The sequence below is a fragment of the Solenopsis invicta genome, chromosome 4, assembly GCF_016802725.1.
Source record: "Solenopsis invicta isolate M01_SB chromosome 4, UNIL_Sinv_3.0, whole genome shotgun sequence".
In the NCBI taxonomy this organism is placed as follows: domain Eukaryota; kingdom Metazoa; phylum Arthropoda; class Insecta; order Hymenoptera; family Formicidae; genus Solenopsis; species Solenopsis invicta.
This window is the reverse complement of record NC_052667.1, coordinates 21,663,001-21,678,406: the sequence shown is the minus strand read 5'-3', so window position 1 is coordinate 21,678,406 and position 15,406 is coordinate 21,663,001. Positions and strand designations below refer to the sequence as shown.

General features: G+C 46.0%; 1 protein-coding gene across 29 annotated transcripts in view; it reads right to left on the bottom strand.

The window, feature by feature from the left end:
* Positions 1-15,406, bottom strand: part of LOC105201456 (CUGBP Elav-like family member 4) — a 574,742-nt gene that overhangs the window by 78,735 nt on the left and 480,601 nt on the right. For 24 of the 29 annotated variants that reach the window (XM_039448049.1, XM_039448052.1, XM_039448055.1 and 21 more), the window contains one exon: positions 517-565. In XM_039448049.1, coding sequence (XP_039303983.1) covers positions 517-565 — 49 coding nt within the window. Of the gene's footprint in view, positions 1-516; positions 566-8,777; positions 9,375-15,406 lie in introns of those variants that run through there. The other 5 variants (XM_026135298.2, XM_026135287.2, XM_039448063.1 and 2 more) reach the window with 5 other exon arrangements.

Genomic DNA, 15,406 nt, shown 5'->3' with positions numbered 1-15,406 from the left:
GCGGCTCTCACTATTACAACGAATTATCTGTAGTTTATTACATAGTGCTCTTACACACGATTGATATGGAATCTAACGCTGTTAGAGGCACCGTGTGCACATGTACTGCGCGGAATAAAATTGTTTTCCCCATACTCGCGTACAATACGAGAGGTGTACTTCTAGCGTGAAACTAATTTGCAATTGATTCATCACAGCATGAGTTCGTGAGATATTTAATTATTCGCTGTCGTTCATGAATATCCAAAATGTGTGTGATTACAATCTCTTGCGACGTACCGAGTCTTTTTACTTGGTGTAAGAATGGAAAATATTGTGGACAAAAAAAAAATAGAAACGTTACTTCGAGAGCGTCACGATTCGTTTTAATAATTCGCTTAGCTGAATTTAATGTAACACGTAGAATTTGATGAGAATTTTTTTCATATTCCTCGATCGTTATACAATAATTAAATTAACGATAAATCATTTTCTCGATATCGAAATATATATATTGGTTTAATCGCTTGTTCTTACCTCCGCGGTTTTCACTGTCCGCTGGCTTCACTTGAATAGGACGGTTCATCTGCAACAGAAATAAAAATGACACCGTTAGTCGTCTCGCAATAAGACGCGTTTCTGGTTCGTATGATATTTCTTATATTTACAGACAGTCGCGGACTTTCGTCTTTCTATTTCTGCTTTTATCCTTTCTGAGAGGATGGAAGTGGAGCAAGAAGCACGAAAGCCCATGACGACGAAGGACGCGAAACCGGCATGAAGGGCGAGGAGGGTGTGGGGGAACAGGAATATCCAGTTTGCCGAGAAAGCGGAAGTATCGTTATTTGTCCGGCATGTATGCGCTCGTCCTTCGCGTCACTTCGGCCCCGTTCAAACACCATCAGTGGTTGCAAGAGCTTCCTCTGCCGTTGACAGTTCTGGCTGTCAGAGTGTGCGCTCGCGTGGGCTCGCGAACGAGATGGAACGAATGACAGAAGCGCTCGAGAAAGGACGAAGAGGGCGAGGTGGAGAGAGAGTAGTAGCCGGGTTTCTCATCCCACCGTTGTGGGTTACGAAAGCACGGAACCCGCCACTCGTCCTTCCGCCGCGGTCCTGCTAGAAGTCCTTTGGACCGCTGCGGATGGGTCGGGATCCCAACGAACAAATAACATTGTTTATTTCTCGGACGGGTCGCACCGCCACAGCGCGTTCCAGTTCGCTCCTAGGGGATGAGGATGCATGATTCATGACGTGGGGGACACAGAACCGTACTTCGATCCTAGTTTCCACTCCTCCCGTCTCTTCCCTCCCTCCCCCTCGTTCCGTCTCCGTCCGCGTCTCGTACGCTTTCATTCCTTCCATCGACTTCGCTCGGTCTTGAACTCTTTGCACAATACACCTCTTTCCCACCCCCTACTTTCCGCCACTTCCGTGTCTCCATTGGCGCGAATGCCGCTTCCAACAGTGGTATTATCCTACTGCTGGCCTTGCAGATCCTTTCTCTCTGACCAATTTTCCTCCGAGGATCACTGAATACTGCCACAGACGCAAAAGAGTTGCAAGACCTTACGGTTTACCAGTGACATGATTTTACCCTTCAAATGTTTGTAATATGCAAACGTATGCACATGTCGAGAAAGAAAACTGTATACGAGAAAAGAAGCTATATGCGAGTATAGTTATATAAAAAAAAATTTAACAAGAATAATACATCACTGTCGCGATATTATCTGTATTGATTATTCTGATTTTACCCATTGTAAAATTTCATTTCCATTAACATATGGACGCATACACTCTATATGAACAGAATGAATGACTAGAAAAAGATGATATTATAATGTGCAACGAGACGTTAAGCTCAGAAATCTGGTTTTTAATGCATACAACTGGACATTACGACCATCTGTCTTCTGACGCGCCATTTCTTTTATTTTTATTATACTCTAACGTAAGAATTACGAGGGAAAGATGCGCGACATGCGGCAGGGTGAGAACGTGCTCGGCAACCCCGAAACTTTTTCTGCGCGTATGCATATCGGGCACAAAGAGAAGCGACGTTACGGTCGGGGTCAGTGCCACGATCACGTAGACGTTATACAATGTACATGTACGTCAAACGAGCGAGCATGAGTGTTCCGGGTTCATGGAGCTCTCTTCTCCGTGATCGATATAACGCAACCATACTATCGTCGCCTGTACGTACCGTAGTCCCTCGGTGGAAGAAATTTTTTAACGGCGCCCGCGCCGCGCATCATCGTGGTCGTATGAGCGAGTCACGAAGGGATAGGAAACGCGAGATTGGAGGGTCTGTGGAAGGGATGGAAAACGCGAGAGATTGCACGTCTCTCGAACGTACGAGCAATTAACGGCGTCTCGAGGGATCAAACTCCGCGCTATCGATTAATCCAGGCGATACGCGGACTGTCAGGCGGTAATTACTCGCGACTCTGTGAAGAGGGTCGCCATTAACTCTTTAATATTTCATAGCGGCGGCTGTACGTCCGGTCGCGATTCCCGTAGACCAGCGTGCGCGAGGGACAACAGAAGGAGAGAAAGCGGTCGTGACGACAAGCAAGACAGCGAGGGGGAAACGGAGAAAGAGGGAGAGGAAGATCGAGGTGGTGAGAAAGAGGGAGAGAGAGGGGGGAGGGGAGAAGGTCACTTTAAGCACTGTCCGCTGGTCAGGAAATTAAACTTTGAGTCGAGAACTGGCCATTAGGCGTTTGTTGTTGCCTCGTTGTCAGGGGAACCTGGTGTCCGTATAGATACCGGAACTGAGATACGACGCTCCGTCTCCCGCCTTGTCTCCCCGGACGAGTTTAACGTTGAATGTATCGTGTAAATGTCTCTTACGACCCAAGGGATCTGTACCAGTCAATAACGATCAGATGAGAGAGACTTCCGCTCGGATAGACCGTTCTTCGACGACGGGACGTGCCGATTAACGTGGCCGACTATTAACTACCGCGTAATCTCATTGTGTGTTGCGCCCGGTCGTAGATACTCGATTGGAGCGGCGAGGTGATGTCAATTGGCAATGTGCCACGACGCTGCCGCCCGTTACCTCTCCGAGGTTTACATTAGCTCTGTCGTTTGAAAGTCTATATTATTTCATTATTAAAATGGTGTCGCTATTTGCGATTTATGAGTGTGTGAAGATGCGAAGATGTGAAAAGGTGATGAATGTTGCGGGAGAAGAGCGTTATTAAAATTGAAAGCTGATACTTTCTGCGTACTAATTGGCAGCGACGCTTGTTGAATATGTCGACGCGCGTTATCCTCGCAAAGGAATTTTAGATTAAAGCTAACACACGCGGAGAGGAACATCGCACGCGCCGCACGCATTATATGCAAAACGGACGAACGAAGACAGATAGTTCCAAGCCGCCTCATGCATAAAAGTCGTTTTGGGTTCGCGATTAACTCTTGTTCTTTTTGGAACGCTACCAGAGGAAGCTGGATAATTAAGTACGCTTTTTTTTCAACGGGACGCCGAACGCCGTCGTGCTCTCTCTCTCTCTCTCTCTCTCTCTCGTGGAGAGAGATCACGAAAAAAGCCGCGCCTCTATTTAACGATCGCGTTACGATCGAGCGTCGACCCTTTGGCAATTTGTGTCATCAGCCGCGTACACTTGGAAAATCGATCCCCTTGAGAGGCACCGCTCAAGATGGATGGTAATAAGTAAATGTGTTTGCTGAGCCCCGAGCGCGCATCACGAGCAATTAATTAAGCTCGATTATCTATGTACACTGCGGGAAAGTGCGCAGCCTCGCTACCGCCCGGTAGATACTGAATGATAGCCACGCGCGCGGCAAATGCTCCGAATGATAATGCCACCTTGTACTCGCGGTAGTACTTCGTCTTATCGAATTAACGTCAGAGCATATCTCTCGCGTAGTGGAGAATACTCTTTTCTTCGACGAGTTGATGTACATTCGAGATGACGTCGGAGGACGCGCGTAACGTATCAATCGCGATCGAAATTCGAGGATCCGCGTGACGCTTTTCGTGAAAATAATGGACCGAGCGGTCCCTTCGCTACCGGAATCTTGATCGTATCAATTTATACCCATTGATAAACCGAGTCTTCTTTCGAGACGAGGCTTTCTAGAGTGCCACGCAAAACCCAGATAGAGGATGGGCGCAGGCTGATAACCGCCGAATTGAATGGTGAATGTGCCGTTTCGGAAATTGAATAAGCTATCGTGCTAGGGCCGAACTACCGAGTGGCGCTGCCGGTATTTGACCTGCCTGCGCGCAATCAATGTACTGATTGGAGATAAGGGCTCGCCCTGTAGCTCCCGGCATTCTCCTCGCCATGATTTATATACGTACGGTCTTTGCCGGCGATGTATTCATTACTTGATTACCCAATGGCAAGTTAATACCGATCGCGATCCTATAAGAGACTACCACAAATATTTGATATCTGTCTCGCGAAAAATATTCATATTCGTCATTCGTATACGAGTAGAAACTCGTATTCGCATCCTCGAACGTGATCTAATGCCATTGATGCTTGATCATTGAGTTTGACAAACTTTGCTCTGATTTTCTCTGATGGAAAGCAATTGCGTCGCTTAGCTCTTAAAATTCGCAATTGGCTCTGTGCATATTATCTCGGATGATTTCATCAACCGAACGCGAAAATCGTCAAAGCACACCGAAGACACGGTTCGGCTACGAGCTCTCGACATTTTCGTTACATAATTCAGTTATTCTAATTAGTACGGGTGCGCGGTCGCGCGAGCGTCTGGTTCGAGTTAACTTGAATAATCCTTCGCGTGGATATCAAGTGGGGAACTGCATGCTAACTGCGCGAAATCTGCGTTCGCGGTTGTGCCCGTTAATACGGTTAATTTGTCGACTGCTTCGGAGCGAATGCCGGGCCTCTCTGTGTGTTCGCGTCGGATGCTGCGCAAAGGTAGAGACCAAAGCAGAGGGAAAGAGGACGAGCTGTCAGCAAATAGATTACATCTAAATAAATCTCGGCCGACACCTAATCGACAAATTAATTGCAATTAATTTCGCCGATAATTGATATTTGCCGTTTCGTCTGTCGCCGGCTACCTGGCCCCTCGAAATGGATTCGCGCTTTTTTCTAACGTACGTTTCGTTTAGAATCCGCGACAGAGCTGGTCGATCGCGAGAGAGCTGTTCCATTGTTCAGTTCATACCGTATTTCGTCCAATTTCCGTGCGAATTTGTCGGCAGTATCGCGCGCTTAGCGCGTTATTGGCGTCACTTTTTGACGCGGTCAAACAATGCGTCTCCGGCGGTGATAACTCGCATTGAAGCCCAGGTTGCTGTTTGGTGCAAAATAAATAAATGTGCACCTGCACCCCCGACACATCGACACGACCGGCGGCGGTGCCTGCCGGTTCGCGTGTACGTGATTATAAATAGGATTCGCGCTTTATTGTCGGAAACAATGTGATTGGACATCGTGCCATATAACGGTGATGTCCGCCACTCGGGCCATGCGAACTCGAATTAATGCGGATATAACTGATTACGCGAAACAAGAATCAGTCAATTAATCAGTTCATTAAAAATAACCTTTTAAAGAATACTTGGGTGTGTTACGAAATTTGAAACATTTCCATTTCCGACGAATTGGTTTATAAATATACAATTTATTTTATATTTTATTCTAGATATGTGTGTGTGTGATACTACATAGATAAAAAAAACTTAGAGACTACAATGCTGTTGAAAATAATTTGAAAGCTATAGCCTTAATTATGGTTTTGAAGCGTAACTATAAATATTTTATTCATTTAGAAGAGATGTAAAAATTGTTTTTAGTCACAGTATTGTTTTTTTTTTGTACATACGCGTTGTTGTGTGCGATGTCTTTGTTCGCGAATTGTTAAAGGCACACGTGTTGCAGGACAAATTTTTTCTTTAACGGAAACATGTAACGTTTCCATTTTGTATGTTGCGCACTTTGAACGTCGATGATCACGTTTGCGCCGTTGTACGTTAAATAAAAACGCAAGTTCAGAGAACCAATTCCACGGCGGTCGTGTCGGCCGTGTTTTTCCGGGACATCGCGCTAAAATTCAGACGCAAGTAGAAATCGAACGATTGCCACGCGTATCGCTGTATCTCTTTACTGTGTGTATCGCCGGGTTGTGATGCCGCGGCAACGTAACGCATTCTCCCGAAACGGGAGAACGTTGTGCTTTTTCGCAGTTTCGTAACCATACTCTGATGTATACGGCCAGCGAATTTTTTTTACACGATTACACGATTGTACCTGCACGAGGTATAAAGCATTCGCTTTCCCACCTATTCAATTTCTCTCCTTTTTTTCTTTTTTTTTATTCAGCTCCATCAGTTTTTTCCCTAACGCTCTACAAATATTTGAGCGCCGACTATACCCCCCGCCGAAAGAGCATTCGAGTCGAGTGAGCTTTCGCGCCCCTCCTCCGGGCCGCTCGTCGTTCACCGATTGTAATCTAAGCCAATGCTTCGGCGCGCATTAAATGTCAAACGTTATACGCCTCTCTATTTCACGGCTCTGCGGTAGCGAGCGTCGGGGCGTTGGATGTGGCAGTCGGCTGGACAAACGCTCGGAAAATCGCGAGGCGGCGGGATGCGATTGCCCCCCCCCCCCAACAGTTTACAGCGCTCTTTGACGCGGTTCCGTTGTCACGTACCGCCATTCCGAGCTTCGATCGTCGCCCATTTGGCGGGTTACAGTCGTAACAACATCGAAACTTCATTGCGTCTACATGATCCGCTCGAGGCAAATGTTCGCGTCGCGCATAAGAAATCGACATCACGCAGATTGGGAAATGGTTATAGAGCTTGAAAGACGCGATCCAAGAAAACGCCCAGATTTTCGACGGAAATTTCAACTCGGGGGAAGAAGGTCAAAGAGAATCACGAAGTTGGCGAAAAGCTAACAATGCACGTGATCGTCGGAATCTTCGATTTTCAAGCCCGCGTCGCTGTTTTAAATTACGATCGGTCCAGGTAGAATCCCAACGAAATCCCAATTTTGTCATGATCGATAGATGCATTTGTCGAAGCGCATAGCACCGTCATCTCTACGTTGGGATAAAGGTGGCGACGATTAAAGCGATTTAAATTCAATAAACCTTCTACATTTGAGTTTCGTCATCACGAATTTTAATCGACGTCACGTCGTGGATTGCATTCGTGTCCAGATGCTGGTCCAGGCATTCGTTTGTCGTCTGCTGGCGCGTACGATCCGGTTTATTATTGGCAATGGGCCGGCATCCGGATTTAGGATTGATGTGCCGTGCAAAGCGCCGCGCGGCCATGTGGCGGGCCACATTACCGACAACGTTATGCACCAGCACATTCATGTGTGCCGCCGCATTAATTGATGCACGTCCTCTGCATCAACACCCAGCCCGTGAGCGTCTCGTGAGAACTCGTCATGTGCTTCGGCAATGGAGACTTCCCGATACAATCGTCCAATGGTTTTGCATCCATAAACACAGACGGTATATGCGAGAGATGAAGTTCTGCGATCTAGAGCGAGACGGACAGGTCGGCGACGAGATCTAATATGTTCGCGGATGTTTTCGTCGTTCGAATTGTCGCTTTTTCACGAGCGATAACCAAAACGCATTACGTGCGTAACCCATTGCAACTACGGTCGCATCGTGCGCGGCAATTAATCTTATCTTCTTCCATTTTTCGCGCTTTTTAATTACACGCGAAATATATCTCGTGCATCGGCAAGTATCACTTTACTTAATGAACGCGCTCCAGTTAATTCATTTCTGAGAAGCGCACGCGGGGTTTCGATAGATTCTTCGAAAGCGAATGCGCTGCAATATTTAAATCGACGCGGGAGGGGGCTGTAAAATAAAATAAAAAAAAAATATACGAGTAATCAGACGGACGATGCCCCACTGCTCCCTTCCTCCTTCCCCCTTCCCAAACCGCTGAGTAACCGAATGCAGACACGCCCGCGGCGTCGAAACAGCTGCTCGCGTGTCTCGGCGTGTGCGCGCGCGATTCACGCGTATGTCGCTCGCGTGCAGTACGCGCCGCTGCTGCTAACGTTATGCATAGGGTCAGCGCGAGGGGGAGAGAAGCAGGAAAACCGGCGTGACGAGGGTGTTATTGTAAACGTTACGCATGTAGAAGCTGCGCGACATATGGATAGGTGTGTATGCGTTACATCCGCGCCCGCGCACAGCGCGCGTCGCCCGTTAGGTCGCCAGAAATAGTCGCGCGTAAACACACGGGCGTGAGGATCTTTTACGACTTGGGCGCGTGAAAGGACTGTGCGATAACGCATCGACAGGCGGAAGAACGAGGGGGGGAGAGATCCGCTGGAAAGCCTGGAAATCGGCCGTCGGTCGTAAACTCGCGAGGTATCATATGCATTTTCACGCGTGCCCGTCAAGACGACGTCTTCCACGTCGTCGTTCCTCTCCTCTCCGCTTTTACGATCTCACCGTACATTTCCGCGTACGCGAATCGTACGTCGAAAGCGACTACGTGACTTGAATCTTGATGCGTGCATCACGAGCAAGTTTGAGCGGGATGCACACGAACATCGCGGACCCCGGAAAAGAAATCCGACATTCACGAGCCTAATCCCGTCTCGCGATCCGCCGATCGATCGATCCGTCGTCGGAGGACGTGCGGCAGTTTAGCTCTCGATGCGACGCGACGAATGTTTAACGTGTACACACATCTTCGTCCGAGCGACACGTGCAAGAGGCTTTCCTACTCCTCCCCCTCGTAGGGGCGAAGGAGAGTAGTCGGGGAGATTTAAAACTATTCGCGCAAGCGCACTCACCATCTGCAGGTCGTTCCGACGCGACGATACCACTTCCAGAATATGAACCATTGGTGAACAATTAAGCCCGGGTGGTCGTGGTACTGGCGGATACGCGAACCCGCGAACTTTGTAAACTTCCGCTCTTCGCGAGCGCACAACGAGGTCGCGCGATCGTCGATCGGTGATCGACACCCGTCACGAATTATCACAGAACGGAACGAGGAGTTTGCGCGAGGTGAGAGATAGCACACGTCGATAGCACACGTTGTATCTCGAGCTACGCGACAAATATCCGGATCGGTACTGTCAGCGCATTTGCGATACCGTTCAGGAGTTCAGCGTCACACGAATTCCAGCGTTTTGTCTCTTCTCAATTTTCTTCTCCGCACGCGGAAGCGAGCGATCACACCGCGGATATATCGCGTAGTCGCGTATAGCCTCGCCGGTATAGGTACGCGGGGTTCGGCGTGTGCCACACGTGTGCGTACAGGGAGGGCACGAGCGAGCGAGCGAGCGGGCGCGACAATGAGAGCAAAAGGAATAGAGGGGACAGAGCTATAGATAAAACCCCGAACGCAGCTCGCCCGCGACTGATTCTCCAGGCCTACACGCACCCTCTAGTTTTCTCCCTTTCATCCCCCACTACCCACCCTCTCGACCACTATCCCCTTCCTCCTCCTCCACCTCCTCTTCTGTCCTCGCCTGCCCCCGCCTCCTTTTCCGCCACCCTCCGCGCTCCTCTTACCCTTCGTAAGTCTCCCTCTTATCCCCTACGTGCGCCCCCCTCTCCTAACGCTACGCACCCTTTGCGAGGAAGCCCACGCACCCTCGGAGCAGCCGATATGCTACATCTCTCGTTTTTTTCTTCTTTCTCCATTCCTTTATCTCTTTTCCACCTTACGCATTTTCTCATAGCTCCCTTTCTACTCTCCGTCTCTCCTGATATCGTAGTCTTTTTCCTAGGGTGTCCTTTTCTATCGTCCTATATTGACGGAACCCCATAACATTCGGCCAATCAAATGGGCGCGTTTCCAGGGTTCCCGAGCTTGCGGTCCTCAAAGAAAAAAAGAAGAAAAAGAGAAAACCAGGACACACAGACACACACATACACATACATGCACGCACAAGAGAAGAGAAGCTGGGGCTTCGAAAGGTACTAAGGACCGGAATTCTAACTCTGGGAAAGACGCGTATATGCGTGTATTGTACACACTTACATACTACGCATCCTTGGGGAGTAGGCGGGGATGTGTTCTAGATCGAAGCTGTAATGGGGAAACGTTCCCCGAGTCTTAGGTCTGTTCTGCGAGATGAGATAGGACGATATCTATTAGCACAGAATACTCGACGTTGCAAGTTGTTCTTTTCGTAAAGCAAAAGAGAGAGAGAGAGAGAGGAGGGAAAAGCAAATTGTATTAAAAAGGTGAAAGAGGCACGAATAAAAAGGATCGCAGCTTATATACCGCAGAATTTGGTATTCGAGGTATTATACGATGCGATTCGACGATGAAATTAGGTCACCGTCGGACGTTATCTCTCACGAAGGGAGAATCAACCCTTGATGGGGCTAGATGAAACGTCCGTGAGCGACGTATGAGATCCGGCTTAATCCCACTATTCATGCGAAAATTTATCTTTGCCGAGTGCTTAAGCGTAAGGAGATGCATTTCGAATCCGAACGAACATCGCTCGAAAGGAGGCAAAATAAAACATGCGAATAGAGAGGAGGTGGAACGTGGAACGCGGAGGGACCCGCAGTTAACCTCTCGACTTGGCTCTCTCCTTCCGCCTCGGGGATTTGTTGGTCCAGAAGGACCACTCGTACGTACATTCGCGAAACTCTCTCTGCCGAGCTCTCTCTCGCCATACCATCCCTTCCTACGGGCATCATCCGCAGTTCGCGTTTTTAAAGGGCGCACAAAAGCCACCGGAAATTGCTGCCGGCTCTTCCGACGTTACGGCCGGTTCTATATCTGTCCCTCTCTCGACCGACCCCTCCTCCCCCATCGTTCTCTACCTACCCTTTCTCTGCTCCGTTCACGTATGCCCCTCTTTTTCTTCTCTTTATCTATCTTCCTCTTCTGCCATCGACGATTTCACGAGTAGGTACCTACCGAGGCGGCAAGAGTTCCGATAATGGCGGATTTGGATAGCGGCTCGGCTCGGTCGCTTCTGCATCAGGGATGAGGCGCGACGACGAATGGTCGTTGGCTATGGGCTTGGCTTTAACGAAGTGCGATCGTGGCGAGGTATATCGTGCGAAAGATCCGTCTCTCTCGCATTATTCGCCGTAGTAGGAGGTAAGCGAACGGCGATAGAGACGGGTCGCCATCGGTTGGCCGTTTAATGTGCGATCCGTTCTACGAAGGCTGTGTTCCGCTTTTATTGGCAGTATTGCTGCGATACTCTATGCGCCAATCGGAGAACGAATTTTCATTATTGCCAATATAATGGCAGCGTACGTTGAAACGCAGCTACAGTGCAAGTTGCTCAATATTCGTGCGATTGATGTGTAAGTTTGATTCTAAAAGTTGTTTAAATTTGAATATAAAACGAGAGATATTTTTACATTGTAAGCAATGGACGAACAAAAAAAATATCAGAACGCCCCTTGGCACGAATGGGATTCGAACTTTGGCCTTCCCCTTATTAAGCATTCACCATATCACAACTATTTATTGTTAATATTGTGTCTTATCTAAATAGAGCGTTTACAATTGAATATTCATGTTTATTATATAAAACTTTATTTTTTTTTTCATTTTTCCTGTACGAAAAAACATCTACATTATTTAAATAATTACTATTAATACGATCAATACTAAAATTATTATAAAATAACATTTGCTATGTAATGATAGTAGTAATCTTGCTCAAGTACGAATATAAATGTTATAAAAGCAGAAACGAGTTTCAAGTACCGAACCGTATGTTCATGTATACTTTCTCTCCGGGAAACAACACAGATGGCACGGTTCTTTTTAGCTATCAAAATAACTAGCTGATTGCGTGCGCCTGCTCGAATATAAGAGCCAAAGCGCAATGCGAAGGGGGCAAAGCGCGCTGATGCCATCAGTTACCCTACTGAAACTCGGTCGTTTTTTCATTTCTTACGCAAAGCCGATCAATCACGGGCCAACCCACTTTCGAATGATCCTTTCTGATTATACAAAAGCTCGAGACTATATACATATGCAATATATTCAATTTTCTAAGGCTCGCAATTTCAATTGTACACAAAAAAGAATCGAAAAAATCTATCCTTGATTATGTAAGATCACAAAACGAGAACTCGAGTATCATGGCAAGATAAAAAAAAAAGAAAAATATAAAGTACGAACGAAGGAAAGTTCTCTCGGTGAGCGATAGAAAGAATCATTAGGCAAAGAAGAGGTAAGAACCGGCGAGAAAGGAAGAAACGTAATAAGGCCAATACGGAGATTGTTGAAGAGTCACGGAGCGAAGGATCTTCGTAGCGAATACGGGCTGCGAGTTGGTAGAAAGGGTCGCTAATCGCGGACTCTGATACCGGGAAACCGGGTAAGAGGTTTCCTCGCGGGTTGCTATGGAGAGGGTCGCTCTAGAGTCCACGATCGCATCTCTCTACCCTGGCCTGTGGCTTCTTTATAAACGCACACCGCGTATGAATAATATCACCGCCCCGGATATACGTATCGCGATAACATCGTCCACGATCAGATTTCGTCGTATTCTCAAGAGAGCACTGTTTCAACCTTCGCGGTATCAATATCACCCTTGAGGACATTAAAATCTACTTCTATCGTATTCGTATCTCGGTATTATTACCTTTTACATAATACGATTTCGCGTACGCGCAATAACCGTTCTGCGATTGAATCGTATCTGCGCTAAAGACGAACGATGTGTAACTGCCATTGAAAAATTTCGACAACTGTCGATCGGGACGCGTTACTCGCTCTTTCGGACTTGTGCTGATTGAGAAAGACGTAAAAACAGAAGATGGAGGATCAGAATCGTAACATCACGTTATAAGTCATGCTTGATGAAAAATGAGCGCACGTCTCGTCAAAGTTGGTCGAGAATCATCTCATCTTATTTATGAGAATAGTCAAACTGTTGATCGTTTGAACTGCCAAGTGACATAATAGATTGTTTACGATTACGTGAAATTCTGTTGAATTAATACGAGAATATACAAACGCAGATTTACAGATTATAGTTATATAGTTCATATATTATATATATATATATATATATTTACATATAAATTATATTAAAATATTAATTTCACACATATCACAAATTTTTTTTGTGAACAAATCTCGATTGAGAAAAGCACCAAGATCTCCATTATAGAAATTTTCTAATGTTATCTAAATGATCCTACGCGATTGTCTAAATGACTGATAGCTATAATATATATTCAACACAATTTCTATTGAAGCAGTGCACAATATATTTAGATATATATAACGGAGTTGATACCTCCTCGGATACAGCACCAGCCTATCGGCACATCATTCGTCTTGTAGAGCTCATTGCGAATTTATGAAATCAATCTTGCCACAATAGGTGTAAAAAGTGATCGCAACGGATGTACGGACGTCGGAACAGGCGAATGAAACGGCAAAACTTTTTTGTCCTCTCTTTCTTTCTCGCGCGCTTCATGGCCCGCGAACTTTTCGCCATTTTCGCACGAGATTGATCGCGTAATCCATAACATCCGGGCTCCCGCACTTTCCATATCGACGTTCGAGTTTCGAAGTCTTTCCCAGACCTCATCGTCCCGGGACGAACTTCGCCGAAGTCATCAAAAAGCAACGCGGCCTGGTTCGTTGGAGTTTTCCTTACGAACTTTCACTTACTTCCTTTCCCCGTGCGCGTCCATCTTCGCCCTTCGCCGCTAGGTAAATACTTCGGCCTAGTCAGCAGCTCCGGAGCATGCTGCGCGTCTTGAGACTCCGATCCTCCGGCTTCGGCCTTTTTAGCAACTCATAAGCGCGACTCAACTTTTTCCACATATATATAACGTGATTTCGATGTGTAATACAATTCCGCGTAAAATTCACGTTGCATATTTTAAGTATGTAATGAGTATTTGAAACGATCAAACTATTGCCTATACAATATTCAATATTTTTTATATTAGTTCATGACAAAGTGAATCATGATTATATAAATTTCACATTTATTGTTAGAAGACAACATACAATTTTTTAGTGTAAGACATTGTGTAAAAGATATGACTTACATATTTGGCTTCTAAAAGTCCAGAAATTCATCGAAAATTTACAAGATCCAACGGTGATTACCCATAGCGATTGATTGTTGTGCGAAAAAAACACGGTGGAAGTCATGGCGCGGTATTTCAGTAGGGAGGAGAGAAAATTGCTAGATACAGCACAATTGCGATGAGGGGTAGTTCGAAAGGACGAAGGGGAGAGCAGGCCAGGTGCATTAAAAGTCAGGCTGGTTGTGCGAGGTACAATGACCTCGACTCATATCGATGTTCAATCTCCCGACATTCATCTTTGCTACATTTGTTTTTACCGTAGGTACGTACATTCAGCTCGCCCAGTATAATTTGTATCAAGTTTTTTAATAACGAAAGATATTTGATAAATATTTTATACGATCGCAAGGTCACGTCGGGCAGCGCGACACAAGAAATTCTATTTCCTTTATCGAGACGATTGGACGCGCGCGGATACTTCGTAAATTAATTAGGCTAAGCCGCAGCCTCGTTCTTCTCCTTTCATTCCCCTATCTCTACTGGATATTGGCTATAAATAATGGAATTATGTAACTGCTGCGAGGGGAGGACAAAGAAACCGTTTCGTTTCGCTTCGACCCTTTCCGTCCTGCCTCGTTTCTCCCTTCGAGAACTTTGTAGCGCACGATACTTCCACCTTTGTATTATCCCACTTTCGTTCCTCGTTGCTCTTTCAATTTTTAACATCGGAAAGGTCTTGGCAGGGCGATGACAATACGAAACTTTGAGAAAGACACGTTAAATAGAATTTGCTGTATTGAACAAGATATTGCTTCTTCACGCTTTTGGAACTGCCCGTCACAGATAATTTTCAGTGTTAAATATTTCATACATCGCATTGTATTCCCTTGTTATTTTTTAATTTCTATAGTATATTGAATCGACGGATCCAATTATCTATTTACGCATTCATTTTTATGATGAATTCTTTGTGCAAAATAGAAGTTGGTGCGAATGGTCTGCAATGTAAGGTACATGCGCACGTTGTGTATCAATATAAATATAAGGCTCTGTTTATCTATTTCGTGAAATAATGTCCGAACAATCGGATGCGCGGTTAATGTTTGCTTTTTTCATTTTTCCTCTTTTCAGCCGGACATTCGATCGGATAGATAAACGCAATGTTACATGATATTGCTTTGTCCACTCTACGACACGGTTAAGAAAATTGTAGATAAAAGTAGTGTGCGTTAAATTGGAAGGCGTAGGCTTTGTTTACCGTGCTCCGGAGTTTACGAAGAGTAATCGCTACTATCGATTCAGTGACGTCAGTGTCATCCTATGGAAGGCTTTATGCGATAGACAATTTTATAATCTAACTTTTCTTCTCGATGCAGAAATAATATTCGACAGTGTATAAAATAAAATGGTCGAATGAAGCTAGTAGTTACAT